Below are 16224 nucleotides of genomic sequence, written 5' to 3' on the forward strand. Positions count from 1 at the left end.
TTCCTGATGTGCAGGAACGACAATTCTTTCAATGTCTCAGATCAGTTCATGTCCCGTGAACATCAGAGTCAATCTCCCGGCCTCTTCAACAAGGGGACGGTGTCAGGACAGTCTCTACTCAATCGGACAGTTCATCTTTCATTCTCCTCTAAATCCGCTTCCCAAAGAGTTTCTAAAGATTCACAAAGCTGGAGACTGGGATTTCTGTTTTGCTTCATGAACATTTTTCCATTTCCTAACTGACAATATTTTGCCAAAATCTCTTCCCAATTGTACCCCTTGCGTCATGTCCAGGGATGAGGAATTTCCATTTTGGAGAGACATTCTCAACGTTGGGAATGTTCGCTTTGGAGCAAAGAAGGTTAACTGGAGATTTCCTGGGGCTGTTGGTAATGATGGGAGAAGAAGCGGTGGGAATGGGCAGATTAATGATCAGAAGAACCAATTGCCACTGACCAGAGTCAGTTACCAGAGGACAGGGATTGAAGTTCTTGAATGAAAAGCAGCACTTGTGCCTAATAAACACAGAGAATACTGCAGAAAGCCAAAAGGTCGAGCAGCATCTGTGGAAAGGTAAACAGAGCTGGCGTTATGAGGCTGGTACGTTGTTTGTTCAGAACCAGAGTTACCTGCATGGCAATCAATTCCCAGACATGAGAAAGCGGGACTTTATTGAGACGGGTTTAGTGAAGTTTGAGCGATAATGCAACCAACAGGAAGTCATTTAAAATCGCCAGCGAAGAAAGCATAGTCAGCAGGTTACCACCTTGGGCGGGGGAGCCCCAAAGGATCTCTACGCCAACACCTTAAGTGTTCGGCCACAACTGCACGCCCAAAGTTGTGGTCTAAAATTTCTCATGGAATGGTTCTAACAGGAAAGGTGAGTATTGGGCTTGTCCTGTCCGCGCCATAGCCCCAACGTATCCTGTTCCCCTGGATTTGATCAGGACAAAGGAGGCTGATGGGAGATCGAATTGAACTACACACATGGATGAGTGATAGAGCGGGTGGGAAGGATCCATTCCCATGCATAGAGAGATTAATAATCAGGGCCGAAAATAAGGAGCCACTTCAAGAAATTTGGGGTTCATTCAGCAAAGCTAATGTAGAACTGTTCACAGAAAATTGTGATAAAAGTCTCTCGAGTTATTTTGATGAGAAGTGTTGATGATGCTAATACAATCGGTAGGATGAACGTAGATTGGTAAATGTATTTGGTGACAGTTCTGTTCTAGCCCTGAGAGCGAAACTTGGATCTGAAGGAATAAAAGGGACATTAACAACATCGATCTGAAATTGGATACGTGACAAGAAACAGAGCCATCATTAACAGTTGGCTTTTGAACTGGAGAAGGTTTCTCGTGAAATTAGCTTGAGGCTTGAGGTATGCAAGGTCAAGATAATTTAGGTAAAACACGGAAACGCGATCCTCATTAGCAGACAGTGAAAGGATTACAAGACGCAAATTAAACATTTTCAACAAGTGATACAGTGGACTGGGAAGATAAGTATTATAAACTGTGAACAACAAAGTTGTTGAGCACAACACTTACATTCAAAGACCGAAAACATCCAGGTCCTGATTAATCAGATTGCATTGTGGTGCTTTTCTGCAAAACATCCACTTGCAATGTCCTACAAAAGAGTGACAATACAAATCCCTCTCAGCCCAGGATAGAAAATCCGAAGGGATGAACGTGTGCGGATTTTCTGAAGATTCACAAAGCTAAGACTGGGGTTTGGTGATTGTTCCTTTCCACTCCCAGGAGCAGCAGTGGTTGAGGCGGTGAGTTGGGGAAAATAAAATATGCCCGTGAGCAGCGTGTGGGGCTATTTCAGCTTCCCCTCCTCTGACAGCGCTGTGACTTGACTCCGATGTTCTCAGGGACATTGACTGACGCGAGACAGTGAAAAGATTCCCATTCTCGCAGATCGGGAATTCAAACCGTATGCCGGCTTCAGGACAATGAGAAAGATTAATTGGGGTGTGTGAAGAAGCTGTGAGCTGCATTTCAAACAGGTAGGTGGAGCAGATGCGTCATCCATTGCGCCCGGGCCCTGTGCGTATCTAACGCCACCACGCTGCAGAGTTCTGACGTTAACACGGACATGCGCAGCAATGGGAACCTTCACAAGGTGAACAACCAAAGATAATCACCGTCACTGATTCCCTTCCACAGGCCCAACTTTGTGAAGCAGCATCTTTCACTGGCAAAGGAAACACCCTTGTCCTCAGGTGCCTGCTTCATTTCGATCACGATTTCATGCCCGTCCCTGTTCTAATCTCATTTCCAAACACTTTCTTCACAGCCTCAAACAAATCTCTGCGGGTATCTGCTTGTTCCACCCGAACAGGCAGTGGGTTGCAGATTCCCACCAGTCCCAATGTGAGTGAAATACTTTTCCCCCTCCACTGATTTGAATCTTAAAGAAGAAACCGGGGAGCAAGCTCCCCTTCTTTTCGACGACATTTCTCATTTTGTAGTCGGCAGGGTTCACACCTGCGTGGGGAAACCGCAATGGATTTCAAGTCCATCGCATGAACCACTCGGCCCACGAATACAGAACCACACTGACAACTTCACTTCCCAGGTCTGCCTGCCTGTGGAGCTGAGAAAGAGTAAATCATCGCAGAGTTTGTTTGAATCCAATCACTTCACAGTGATTCGAAAGGATTAAATATCTGCACATGGCGAGTCGAGATGTTTCATCCCAAAAGGTGAAATTTCCGTTAAAAACAAAACTAGAAATTGCAGGAGGAACTCAGCAGGTCAGGCAACATCTGTGGAAAGAGAATCAGAGACAACATTTCAAAATTCTGTTTTCTCCGACAGGTACTGTCAAACCTGCCGAGTTTGTCTTTTTGTCTCGGCTTCTCAGCATCCGCAGTCCCTTACGTTAGACATTAATTCAATTCAGAAACCCCTTTGGGGAGAGGATTTCCGTTTGGGGAACACTTTCCTGACCCCATTAAAAGCGTGCAGCTTCGAAGCCAAGGAAGAACAGCAAACACTGCCACCCTAGTTGGGCTTGAACCACCAACCTTTCGGTTGACGGCCGAACGCGCTGAACAAATGCGCCACAGAGACAGGCGTTGGCATCCGCTGTGCCATCGCTTAGGGGAGGCTATTAGTGAATTCATAATTCAGCCTCCCCGCCGAGAATTACTGTTGTTGTCTCCCGCGCAGTCTGGCGAGAGATCCCAGCTTTCTTAACTTGACTTGTGCAAAAATGCCCGATTAAACTTCTCAAAAAGAACCTTCGTGAAACGAGGCTGGGCTCCCTGGAGTACGAATGGGACAGGAAGTGAAATGATTGGAGATAGCATTGAACAGGTTGACGTGTTTACTTCCCTAATTTTCTTCTCCCTGTGCCAATTGGCACGTGACTTGGGAAGTAATGTTATTACACACACTGGAGCAGTGGGATTTGAACCTGAGCCTCAGGGCTCTATGGGTGACTACAGCTGCACCACAAAAAAAAACCTCCAGTAAATAGGTCCTCTTGAGTTGAATGAGAGGAAACAGCTTCCTCCTCAACATGAGACACGACCAGTGTACCCTCCGTGCCCATTACAATAAATTGAGCCGCCTCCTGTTGAATGAATGAGTGGGAACCCCTCTCCGAGCTCCAAGAAGCGGGGGGCCCGGCTGGAGGCTGGATTTGCTCAAGGCTTGTATCTATTAATTTATTTAAATGGTACCTATTGTATGGGAGTATGGTTTACATTAAAACCGGAGGATCATGTCAGAGTGTTTGTTTATATTTCGCAGTTGTAGTTGGTAAAATACACTCCCTGGAGGAGCACCTTCTGTGATGCTGCATTTCCTGCCTTCTGCCCTTCCCCCATTTGTTATCTCTCATCTCGATTTTACATTTTCAGTCAAATTTAATTTCACATTAATCAGCCTTGGTATTCACTGTGTATTATTAATTAATCTGTTGGATTGTTGTAAAACAAAATCAATGGTGTAATGCCAGTAAGTTGTAAAAACAAATCAAGAACTTGTGCTTTTTAAACAAAAAGACGAGTTCAATGGTATTACTGGCATTGTCTCCTTTGAGGATGATGATTATAGTCTGACCAACAAACCATTTCATGCAGTCACCCAGTTTAATTAAAGTCTTTTGGAAAATAATTCTGGCAGGCAAAGATTTATACAACCCAAAATACGGTTGGTAATCATGTGTATTCTTATCTTTTAAGCCGTAACAGAAGACATGGCGGTTTGAGACTGAAACTTCGCTGGAAAGAATGTAGATTGATGAGGGAAGTCAAAATGGCAGAGTCTCGGGCCCCAATCTATCAGTCTGGCTTGATTGCATGAGTGGTGGTGGTTCAAAAGCACCTTCCAAGTCATGACCTCAACCACCAAGAACAGACAAGTGTGAACACAGGCTTCCGACTGCAAGATATATCGCATTGTTTCTTTGTTATTGACCAAAATGCTGGAACTCACTCCTGAACGTTGTTGCAGTCCACATCATATTTGTGAAGCAATTTAAGAGGCAGTTGAGCACCACCTTTTCAAGGTGTGTTTGGGAAGAGTTGTTGGCACAGCCAATGACATTCACATCTCATGAAATAGTAAGCAAAGAGCCCACAGTGTTGGGAGGCTGTATGTTAGCATGGATAGAGGATTGGCTAACTACCACAGTTGTGGTAAGGGGCATGTTCAGGATGACAACTTGTAACTCGTGGTGTACCACAGGGATCAGCGCTGGGGCCAACATTATTTACAATATATATACGAATTACTTGGATAAGTAAAGTGAAGGTACTATTGCTAAATTTGTAGAAGAGACAGTTGATGTGAAAGCAGGTGGTGAGGATGACATTAGATATCTGGAGAGGGATATAGACAGGTTAAGCAAATGAGCGAAAGCTTGGCAGATGGGAAAATGAGGTAATACAGTTTGTCAGGAGGTGAAGAAATGAATATTAATGGAGAAAGTTTTAGAATAGAGGGATTTGGAATCACGTCCACGAATCTCTTCATCCAATTTCAGTGAGTAATAGGGAGGCAAATGGGAGGTTGGCCTTTTCAATAGAGTAGAAATGTAGGGAGGTTATAGTGAACCTATGTAAGGCATTAGTCAGGCCACAACTGAATACTGTGAACAGTTTAGAGCCCTTTACCTGTAGGAAAGATATATTGGCATTGGAGGCAGTCCAGAGAAGGTTGACCATGATGATACCAGGGATGGAAAGAACGTCTTATGAGGAGAACTGAATAGTTTGGGCCTGTGCTTATTAGAAGTTGGAGAATTAGAGGTAACCTTATTGTCACGTACAAGATTCTGAGGAGACTAGACAGGCTCGACGTGGAAAAGTGGGCGAGTCTGGAACCAGAGGAAGTAACCTCCAAATAAGAGATTGCATGTTTAGGACAGATAGGAATTTCTCCTGAGGGCAGTAAATCTGTGGAACTTGATACTACAGAGGGCTGTTGAGCCTGGGTTGTTACGTGCATTCAAGGCTGAGATAGATTTTTTTTAAATCAGTAAGCGAATTGAGGATTATGGGGAAATGGCAGCAAAATGGAGTAAATGTTTCCCAGAATAATCGTGATCTGAACAAATGGCAGAGTCAACTCAATGGGCTGAATTGAATAGTAAATAGTAATTCTGTTCACCGAGCTGGAAGTTTTTGTTGCAAACATTTCGTCCCCTGGCTAGGCGACATCATCAGTGCTTGGGAGCCTCCTGCGAAGCGCTTCTTTGATGTTTCCTCCGGTGTTTATAGTGGTCTGACCCTGCCGCTTCCGGTTGTCAGTTTCAGCTGTCCGCTGTAGTGGTTGGTATATTGGGTCCAGGTCGATGTGTTTGTTGATGGAGTTTGTGGATGAATGCCATGCCTCTCGGAATTCCCTGGCTGTTCTCTGTCTGTCTTGCCCGATGATAGTAGTGTTGTCCCAGTCGAATTCATGTTGCTTGTTGTCTGCGTGTGTGGCTACGAAGGATAGCTGGCCGTGTCGTTTCGTGGCTAGTTGATGTTCATGTATGCGGATTGTTAGCTGTCTTCCTGTTTGTCCTATATTGTGTTGAGTGCAGTCCTTGCATGGTATTTTGTACACTACATCCGTCTTGCTCATGTTGGGTATCGGGTCCTTCGTTCTGGTGAGTTGTTGTCTGAGCGTGGCTGTTGGTTTGTGTACCGTTATGAGTCCTAGGGGTCACACAACAACGAGCACCCGAGCGACAAATCTTCGCACAAACTTTGAGTAAATAGTAAGGAGGAAAAGGATGCAACTGTCAATTACAGACCAGTCAGTGTTGGAAGCCTAGAGATTGTAGGGAGTTGGTGGCATTTGGGCATTGTTACTGGATTTAACATCTGGAGTTTCAAATTGATGCTGCTATGGCCCCGATGCAATTTGAAATCAATTTATGTATCTGGAATATAAACTTATCGCTGCTTTAGTGATCTTATCAATTATCATAAGTACCTATCTTGTTCACTAATAACCTTTTTTTAAGGAAGGAAATCTTCAGTCCTTTCCCAGTTTGGTGAATGTGTCACTCTTGATCCAAAGTCATGTGGTTGACTCTTAACTGCCCTCTGAATTGGCACTTGGTTATTTTTTGGGAGACCAAGTGTCACGTTCCATGAATGAATAATGAAAAATATTCAGGACAAGATTGTCAATGTCACTGTCAGTGAAGGGAAGATTGCGATCTAGTGATACTGGTTAAGTAGCCCAAAGATCTCGGTCTTCTGAGAACAAAAATTAAAATCCCATCATGGATGCTAGTGGACTTTATTTTCAACGAATAAAAAGATCTGGAAATGAGAGTTTATCTCTGCACTGGCAACCAGGAAACCATTATTGGCTAAGACAATGAATTGCAGCTGTTGGAGATCAGCAACAAAAGGCACAATTGCTGGGGAAATGCAGCAGGTCTGGCAGCATCTGTGGAAAGAAAACAGTTAATGTTTTGAATCCAGCCTAATTTTGAAAGGCCACCGGACTCAAAACAGTAACACTGTCGTCTCCTCATAGATGCTGCCAGAACTGTTGTTTTTGTCCAGTCATGACAGAGTGTTGTGAAAGTGTTCTTTTAGGGAGGGAAATCTACCACTGACAACTCTTCACACGCGTGCACACGCTCACATCATGTGACTCCAGACCTACTACAATGTGGTTGACTCTCAACTGCCTTTTCGCAGGAAGCCAATCGCTCAGTCCAAAGGCCATGAGGGATGGGGAGCAAATGTTGGACGTGCTAGCAACAATCCCATCCCTCAAAATATTTTCTTATATATTTTAAAGCATAGGTTAATGAAGGACAACCAAAACAAACTGCTTTGGGAAAGTCATGCCCAACTAACCTGATTTGCTTGTAGTTATAAATATTGTTTTAAAATCCTCTTCAGAGAGGACATTGGTTCCATCATTGTTGCAATGCTGCATGCAATTTCTGTGCTTTCTGCTACAGGAAGGGTGTTGTGAAACTTGAAAGGGTTCAGAAAATATTTACAAGGATGCTGCCAGGGTTGGAGGGTTTGAGCTACAGGAAGAGGTTGAATAGATTGGAGCTATGTTCCCTGGAGCTTTGGAGGCTGAGGGGTGACATTAAAGACATTTATAAAATCATGAGGGACATGGGTAAGGTAAATAGGCAAGGTCTTCTCCCTTGGGGTGGGGAAGTCCAAAATTAGAGGGCATAGGTTTAAAGTTAATGGCAAATGGAGTTTAATATAGATAAGTGTGAGGTCTTACATTTTGTATAGTCAAATCAAGGTAGGAATTTCATGGTGAATGGTAGGACCTTAAGGAGTGTAGTGGAACAGAGGGATCTTGGAGTACAGGTTCACAGTTCTCTGAAAATGGAGTCACAGGTAGAAATTGTTTGGCACACTGGCCTTCATCAGTCATGGCATTCAGTATAAAATACCGAATTAGATTTGAGATAAGCACCAAATCTGTTTCATATGCAGTAATTCAAACCAAGGTTCATAGCTCCTAGAAAGTGGAGTCATGGGTAGACAGGTCGGTGAAGAAGACTTTCGGCATGCTTGCTTTCATCAGTCAGAGCACTGAGTACAGGAGTTGGGATGAATTGTTGCAGCTGTCACAGATTCCACACAACAACACAAGACGTGACCCTGCCCTCCCCTGACTGACTGTCCCTTTGCATATCAGGGGGAAGACACCCCTTTAATTGTGATGATCAGACAACATGCCATCCTTCAAAATAAGGTCTGCGTTCACAAATATTTGGACAGAGGAAAGAAGTTCTAGTCTGGGTGAAGATCAATCTTCATTGCGTGAGAGAGAGAGAGAGAGAGAGAGAGAGAGAGAGAGAAAGAGCAGCAGCAGCTTCAGGCGTTCATGGTCCAACTTCTGAAAATACCTTGTCTGATTTGCAGTTGTTTATGGGCTTGTAATATCGAACTGCAGCATATTGTAGATCTTCAGTAAGCCCTGCCAGTGCTTCTATGTGGTCTGAAATTTATCGTACAATTCTTGTATTTCCTATGTATCTGTATCCAGCTTCACCTTAATTGTATTCCCCTCTTTAGCTCTTTTCCCCCATCCTCACCCCTCCACACATCAGCATATCATTAGACTATAGGAGCAGAAATTATGCCATTCAGCCCATCGAGTCTGCTCCACCATTCAGTCATGGCTGATAAGTTTCTCAACCCCGTTCTCCCTATAACCTTTGATCCTCTTGATACTCAAGAAAATATATTCAATGATCTTACCTCCACAGCCTTCCGGGGCAGTGAATTCCATCGATTACCACTCTCTGTCTGAAGTTTTCCTTATTTCTGTTCTAAAACGTCTTCCCTTTACTTTAAGGCTGAGGAGGAGGCATAGAGGAGCGTGGTGTGCACTTGTAAACTCCAGAACTTCCCAAACTTCACGACTCAACAATAACGCTTTCTGGAGCAAGAAATGAAAGGGCTGACGAGAAACTGTGACACCACAGGAAGTGAAATTAGGCCATTCAGCCCATTGAGTCTGCTCCACCATTCACTCATTCTTGAGTATCAAGGGGCTCAAACGTTACGGGAGAATGGGGTTAAGAAACATATCAGCCATGATTGAATAGCAAAGCAGATTCAATACGATAAATGGCTTGTTAACCATCCCTGGGAAGAAGGAGGCAACACAATAAGTTGTTTCTTGGGACAGGTAAGATAATGTTATTTTACAATGGTGTGACAAAAGGACAATTAATTCTGCCTGTGGAAGGAAAGCCCTGACATAGAGGGGTTAATTGCAGGGCAGGCTGTTTCAAACAGACAGCTAACCCTCAAGGATAAGAAGGTAAACTACAGACCTGAGGTCTCCAGCAATGTGAGGTGATGTTAGAGTCTTAAAAAAAAGTCACACCACAGATTTGAAATTGAGGAAACGCCACCAAAATTCAACTCCAGAATGATAAAGCAGCAGCAGTACTTAAAAGAATAATACTGCATCAAACCCCTGGACACTTCCAGAGATGGGCACTGTCGGTGGAAACCCAGTTAAATTCAGCCATCAACTGGGTGATAGCCAGGTTTGGGGGGGGGGGGGGGGGGGGGTTGGTGAAGCTGAATGAACTTGAGAGGTTTTATTTCTGGTTGCTACGTGCAATAAAGTGCAAATAATTGTTTCAGCATTTGATTGTCTGTGCGGTTTCTGAGTCAGGAGCCAAATTAAGGTGATTCACCCACAACCACACCAAGAGGCTGGGATTAATATTGACTCCATTGCATTCAAGAGAATGTCATCAATACTGTTACAAAGCGAAGGCTGAACCCCGCCCCACCACTCTCCAAGATCTCAAACCGAAACGTCCAAAGAGTGGCACGTTGCCCTTTAATCTGTAAAGTCAGTGTGATAAGTGGTGTAACCTGCTGTAGTGTTAAAAGTAAATCCCTGACACTTTACAACCGACAATCAGCAATTTATTTAACCAACTCTCACGGTGAACAAATGAACAAAACTACTAACAAACTGAATAAATCCTTCCTAACTACTGAGTATTCTGGAATAAATCAAGATTCTTCTGGTATGCTGTTCCAATCAATACATGTCCCACTCAGATAACACATAATAGAATTTAATCTCTCAGATTACAACCAGGTTATGTGTCTTCCGGAATATTCTGTGCCATCTTCTGTCGGGGATGCCTCCTCCGATTCCTCTATCAGGAATGCCCTTCTCTATTTTTCTAAATGATGCTTTCTCTCATACACAGATGACTGAGAGCACCAATTCTTTATGATAGGATTGGTCCTGTTGTCAAAACTTTAGGATTTAAATTTAATAAGTTTTTGGTAGCCAATGGGGCTGATTTAAATTGATTGGTGAAATTGCAAATGTGTTTTCTTGTCCTGCTAACTGTACAGCCCTTTGATACAAATGTTTCAGTTCAGGTGCTTTTTGTTGTGATCATGTTGCTCCTTTAAGATTACGTTGTTGGTTTATTTTCAGGAGGGGTTGTAAATGGCTTCCCATTCATCCAGGTTTAACGTTTTCGCTAATGGTTAACAGATACTGGCTAAGGCAACAATCCGGGAAAAGGGTTTGACACTTTTTTTTCTAAAACTCTTCTACAATGAAAGGGCAGTTGTCCCATTCTTTTCCCCTGCTTTTGGTTTTAGCAAGCAGTCTGTCTGAAGCTGCTGCAGGAAGAGATGTTTCCTGATTCAACAGATGTTTCTGGCTGACTCTAAAGCTTCAGGGAAAATAGTACCAGCGTATTCAGCCTCTCCCTGTTGCTCTAACCTTGCAACCCGGGCAACATCCTTCCAAACCTTTTCTGAACCCTTTCAATTTTCACAATGTCTTAAAAAGACGTCTACTTTGCTCGACTAATGTGGGAGAATTTTCTGCATGACGCGTTGTGTCTGAAAGAGCCCTCCCCTGTGCTGTGACAGAGCTGCAGTGACTTTCAAAAGCCTGACAAATGCGGTTATCAGTCAAAGATTCATTGGGAGAAGCTTCTCAATCACATCTGTAAATGGAGAAAGTGTTTTTAATAATGAGACATGAATAAAGGGCTGCATTAATCTTTTGTTCTGAAGATTTACTCATACATCTCAAAACAGAGCATATGAACCCGGTCACAAGAAGTCTACGGGAATATAAGACACCAATGCCTATTTCCTGACCAGGACCGACTTTACACAGAAAACATGGACATTTTAAATGAATGGGGTGCCATTCGTTTTAAGATCAGGTGAACTTAAGAGGCACAGCATTGGCTTAGAAATGAGAGATCCTTGACACACACACAGCCAAAATCATCACTGCCATTATTATCAAATTAGAATTTAGGCTGGATAGGCTGGGATGCTTTTCCACTGGAGCAGAGGAAGTTGAGAGGCAATATTTTCAAACCATGAGGGGTAGATTTGGGTTAATGGTAGCTGTCTCTTCCCTAGGGGGAGGATTTCAAGTCCAAGGACGCGTTTTTATGGCGAGAGGAGAAAGATGGAAGAAGAAATGTGGGGCAAAATATTTACAGAGTGTAGTTCGCCTGGGGAAACAGCTGCCAGTGGAAGTGGTTGAAACAGGTACATTAACAATATTGAAAAGGCGTTTCAACAAATACATGGGTAGGAAAGCTTGAGAAGGATATGGGCCAAGTGCAGGGAAATGAGGTTAGTGTTGACAAACATTTTGGTCAGCATGGACCAGTTTGAGCTGAAGGGCCTGTCTCTGTGCAAGAGTACTCTGTGACTGGCGTCTCTTCGTAACTCTGACAATGTTGAGTTTTCACATGAACCAGGAAAAATTGAGGACTGCAAATGCTGGAGATCAGAGTTGAGAGTGTGGTGCTGGAAAAGCACAGCAGGTCAGGCAGCACCCGAGTAGCAGGAGAATCGATGTTTCAGGCATAAGGGCAGCCAGATGAATATCTCACTAAATCATGCTGAATAAAATCTGATCTCATTCGTCAACTCTGATGTGGAGGTGCTGGGGGTAGACAGGTCAGAAGTCACACAACACCAGGTGAGAATCCCAATAGATTGATTTGAACTCATGAGCTTTCAGGTGAAGTGATGAAGGAGCAGCACTGATGAAGGAGCAATGCTCCCAAAGCTTGGGATTTCAAATAGACCTGTTGGACTGTAACCTCGTGTTGTGTGACTTCTGACTTCAACTTCTTCAACTGCGCATTCATGTTGAACTTGATGGGATACATTATCCAACTCGGCGTAGTTAACTCATATCGCTTGGAGGGGTTCATTTGAAACCTTTCAGGAGGCGAATTCAACAAGATTGAATTATTCAAAGTTACTCAATTCTAAACTTACATCAGGACCGGTAGTCATAGAGAGGTACAGCGCGGAAACAGATCCTTCAGTCCGACTCGTCCACGCTGACCAGATATTCTAAATTAATCTAGTCCCATTTGCCAGCACTTGGCCCAAATCCCTCTAACCCTTTCTATTCATGTCCCCAACCAAATGTCTTTTAAATTCTACCAGCTTCCTCCACTTCCTCTGGCAGCTTGTTCCATACACGCACCACACTGCATGAAAAGTTTTCCCTTTCGGTCCCTTTTAAATCTTTCCCCTTTCACTCTAAACCCATTCCCTCTAGTCCTAACAACATCCTGATAAATCATTTCTGATGGAGTTGTCAACGTTTCGGGTAGAACCCTTCTTCAGTCCTGAGGGATCATACCTGAAATGCTAACTTCTCCACCTCCTGGTGCTGCCTGCCTTGTTGTGCCCAGCCTCCTGTTTGTCTATTTTAGATTCCAGCAACTGCAGTTTTTTATTTTGTCTCTAACAGATGGTGGAGCAGATTCGATGGGTCAAAATATCCTAACTTCTGCTCCAATAGTCTTGTGGTCGTAGGTTTGTGCGGGTCCTGGGCTCAATGAGCAGCAGCGCCCACTGGAAGCAACGTTCACAGAATCATAGCATCACTACAGTGAGGAAACAGGTCCTTCTGCCCAACAAGTTCAGAGCGACCCTTTGAAGAGTAACTCACCCAGACACATTCTCCTACCCTATGACTCTGCACTACCCCTAACTAAGGCACCACACCTACACATTCATCAACACTATGGGACTATTTAGCTTGGCCAATTCGCCCAAACATGCGCACGTTTGGACTTTGGGAAGACACTGCAACATGCAGAGGAAACCCACGCAGACACAGCGGGGAATTACATGCAAACGCCACACAGACAGTCACCCTGAGGATGGAATTAAATCTGGGTCCCTGGCGCTATGAGGCAGCAGTGCTAACCACTGAGCCACCACCCCCACTCCCCCAGTAGAAAACAAAAAAGCCTACCAACTCTCCCACTACCCTCACTGTCAGAAAGGGCAGGAGGTTCTGTCCTGGGGGTGACCCTCAGCAGCGTTACCGGCAGAATCTGATTGTTAGGAGCATTGGTGCCTCCGCTGGTGCTTGTTCAAGCTGCAGGACATTGTGAACCTCTGCCCACACTCGGGGCAGGCAAACGGCCTCTCCCCAGTGTGGACCCGCTGGTGCGTCAGTAGCGTGGAGGAGACAGCAAAGCCCTTCTCGCACTCGAGGCAGGTGAAAGGCCTCTCTCCAGTGTGGACACACCGGTGTGTCAGCAGGTGGGAGGGTTGGGTAAAGCCCTTCCCGCACACAGAGCAGCTGAAGGGCCTTTCCCCAGTGTGGACCCGCTGGTGCTTCAGCAGGTCGGAAGAGCGTGTAAAGCACTTCCCGCAGACAGAGCAGGTGAATGGCCTCTCGCCGGTGTGGACCCGCTGGTGGGTCAGCAGGTCAGAGGAATCGCTGAAGGCCTTCCCACATTTGGGGCAGGGGAAGGGCTTCTCACCGGTGTGGACCCGCCGGTGAATCACGAGGTGGGAGAAGCGAGTGAACACCTTCCCACAATCGGGGCAGCGGAAGGGCCTCTCCCCTGTGTGCACCCACTGGTGCCTCATCAGGGCGGAGGAATCGTTGAATGCCTTCCCACACTTGAGGCAGCTGAAGGGCCTCTCCCCTGTGTGAACCCGCAAGTGCCTCAGCCGGGTGGAGGAATCGCTGAAGCTCTTCCTGCACTCAGGGCAGCTGAAGGGCCTCTCCGCTGTGTGCACCCGCCGGTGCCTCAGCAGGGCGGAGGAATCACTGAAGGCCTTCCCACACTCAGGACACGAGAATGGCTTCTCCCTGGTGTGACTGCGCCGATGTGTCTCCAGGGCAGACGGGACACGGAAGCCTTTCCCGCAGTCGCCACACTTCCATGGTTTCTCAATGGCCGAAGCTACAGTTGCACACAAACGCGTGTATGTCCCCTCCCTGCCTTGAATTCCTCTTTTCAGGCTAGATAACTGTTTCAGGCTCGACACTCAGTGCGTTGCTGCAACAGTAGGGGCTCTCTTCCAGTCCCACTGATGCTGAAAACGTACTGAAACAGGAACCAATTGGATCACAGTTGAAAATTGTTGCAGTCCTGATGGATTGAGTGACTCACAAATGCTGGAGAATCAGAGTCGAAAACTGCAGGTCAGGCAGCATCTGAGGAGCAGGAGAGTCAATGGTTCAGGCATATGCCTTTCATCTGTTGATTTTGAAACTTCATCTTCATATCAAATACCCTGAAAAGAGATTACAAAAGTCATCACTGTCAGTCCAGGGTAGAAATTCAGAACAAGCAATTCTACTTTCTGCAGAACATTCTTTTCTTTTGTTATTCCACAAAACTGAAAGCACCATCCTTCTCTCTCTCTCCCTCTCTTCTCACTCCATTCTAATTCTCCTGAAAGTGCTGATTCAGGATCTGACAGGGACAGAAGAGCAGAACAGTCACAACTGACATCTTTCTGAATGTTGGATCCCTCCACCTGAAAATTAATATCTTCCACGACATTGGGATCCTGTTGAGAGTGAGCAGGTCTGATTTTTGGTAGTAAAAATTAGAGTGCGTTACATTGTGGAAACAGGCCCTTTGGGCCAACAAGTCCACACGGCCCCGCCGAAGCGCAACCCACCCATACCCCTAACCTAACACTGCGGGAAATTTAGCATGGCCAATTCACCTAAACTGCATATTTTTGGATTGTGGGAGGAAATCGGAGCACCCGGAGAAAACCCACGCAGACACGGGGAGAACGTGCAAACTCCACACAGTCAGTCGCCTGAGGCGGGAATTGAACCGAGGTCTCTGGCGGTGTGAGGCAGCAGTGCTAACCACTGTGCTACCGTGCCGCCCTTGTGTGTAGTGTGTAAATTCAGGATGAACCTGCAATGCAACTTCTTGGCAATCAATCAGACACAAAATGGTTAACGTGCCCCCACAGGAGTTTTAGAATGAAACATCAAGGCTATGACACCAGAGAGAAATTGAACAGACTGGCGTGGCAAACCAGAGTCATCTAGATATACAGCACAGAAACAGGTCCTTTGGTCCACTGGTCTATGCTGACCAGATATCCTCGCTGAATCTGGTCTCATTTGCCAGCATTTGGCCCATATCCCTCTAAACCCTTCCTATTCATAAACCGATCCAGATGCCTTTTAAATGTGTCATAATTATACCAGCATCTACTACTTCCTCTAGCAGCTCTTTCCTTACACGTGCAATCTTCTGCATGAATTGCCCCTTAGGTTCCTTTTAAATTCCTCGCCCCCTCACCCTTAACCTATTACTCTATAGTTCTACACTCCCAGAGAAAAGACCTTGTCTATTTACCCTATCCATCCCGCTCTTGATTTTATAAACAATGGAACCATCAACGGCTCAGGGCGGGGATGGGGAGGCGGGGTGGGGAAAGGAAGCCGAATGTGCTGGAGCCAACGCGGAAGAAGAGGACTCAAAACCTTGAAGCTGCAATGAGGAATACTGCATGTGCTGTACTTGTACCTGTTGATTTTATTTGTGGGAATCAAGTGCATTTTAAAAATAAAAACAAACAAGATATCTATCCCTCCCCTTTCACAATCTACTAATGCTGTCCTGGACACAGAGTGAGAGAATTGGGAGCAGGTGTTGGCCATTTGAGCCTGCACCAACATTGAACACATCATAACTGAATATGAATATACCTACAGTCAGGTGGATAGATTGGGTTTTCTTTCACTGGAGCAGAGGAGATTGAGTGGTGACCTTATAGAGGATTATAATATCATGAAGGGTACAGATGAGGTGAAAGGCAGGTGTCCTTTCCCTAGGGTGGGGCTTTCAAAATTAGGGAGCAAATTTTGAAGGGGAGAGGAGAAAGATTTTAAAAAGACATGAAGAGCTCCATTGTTTTCACACAGAGAGTGGTTTGTGTGTGGAATGTGT

The 16224-nt window shown here is 45.1% G+C and overlaps 3 protein-coding genes across 5 annotated transcripts in view; 2 read left to right on the forward strand and 1 right to left on the reverse strand.

Moving 5' to 3' along the window:
* LOC148142996 (endogenous retrovirus group 3 member 1 Env polyprotein-like) overlaps positions 1–16224 on the forward strand; it is a 512937-nt gene that overhangs the window by 399837 nt on the left and 96876 nt on the right. The gene's annotated exons all lie outside the window — the stretch shown is intronic.
* Positions 1–16224, forward strand: part of LOC148143001 (uncharacterized) — a 323712-nt gene that overhangs the window by 79992 nt on the left and 227496 nt on the right. The window lies entirely within an intron of this gene.
* Positions 1–16224, reverse strand: part of LOC148143002 (uncharacterized) — an 86529-nt gene that overhangs the window by 47988 nt on the left and 22317 nt on the right. The window contains exon 2 of the mRNA XM_087975771.1: positions 13411–14202. Within this exon, the coding sequence (XP_087831897.1) occupies positions 13411–14202 (792 nt within the window). The remainder of the gene's footprint in view (positions 1–13410; positions 14203–16224) is intronic.

This window comes from Chiloscyllium plagiosum, unplaced genomic scaffold (genome assembly GCF_037043375.1).
Source record: "Chiloscyllium plagiosum isolate Xiang-an unplaced genomic scaffold, Cpla_swu_hap1 HiC_scaffold_27, whole genome shotgun sequence".
NCBI classification, from domain to species: Eukaryota; Metazoa; Chordata; class Chondrichthyes; order Orectolobiformes; family Hemiscylliidae; genus Chiloscyllium; species Chiloscyllium plagiosum.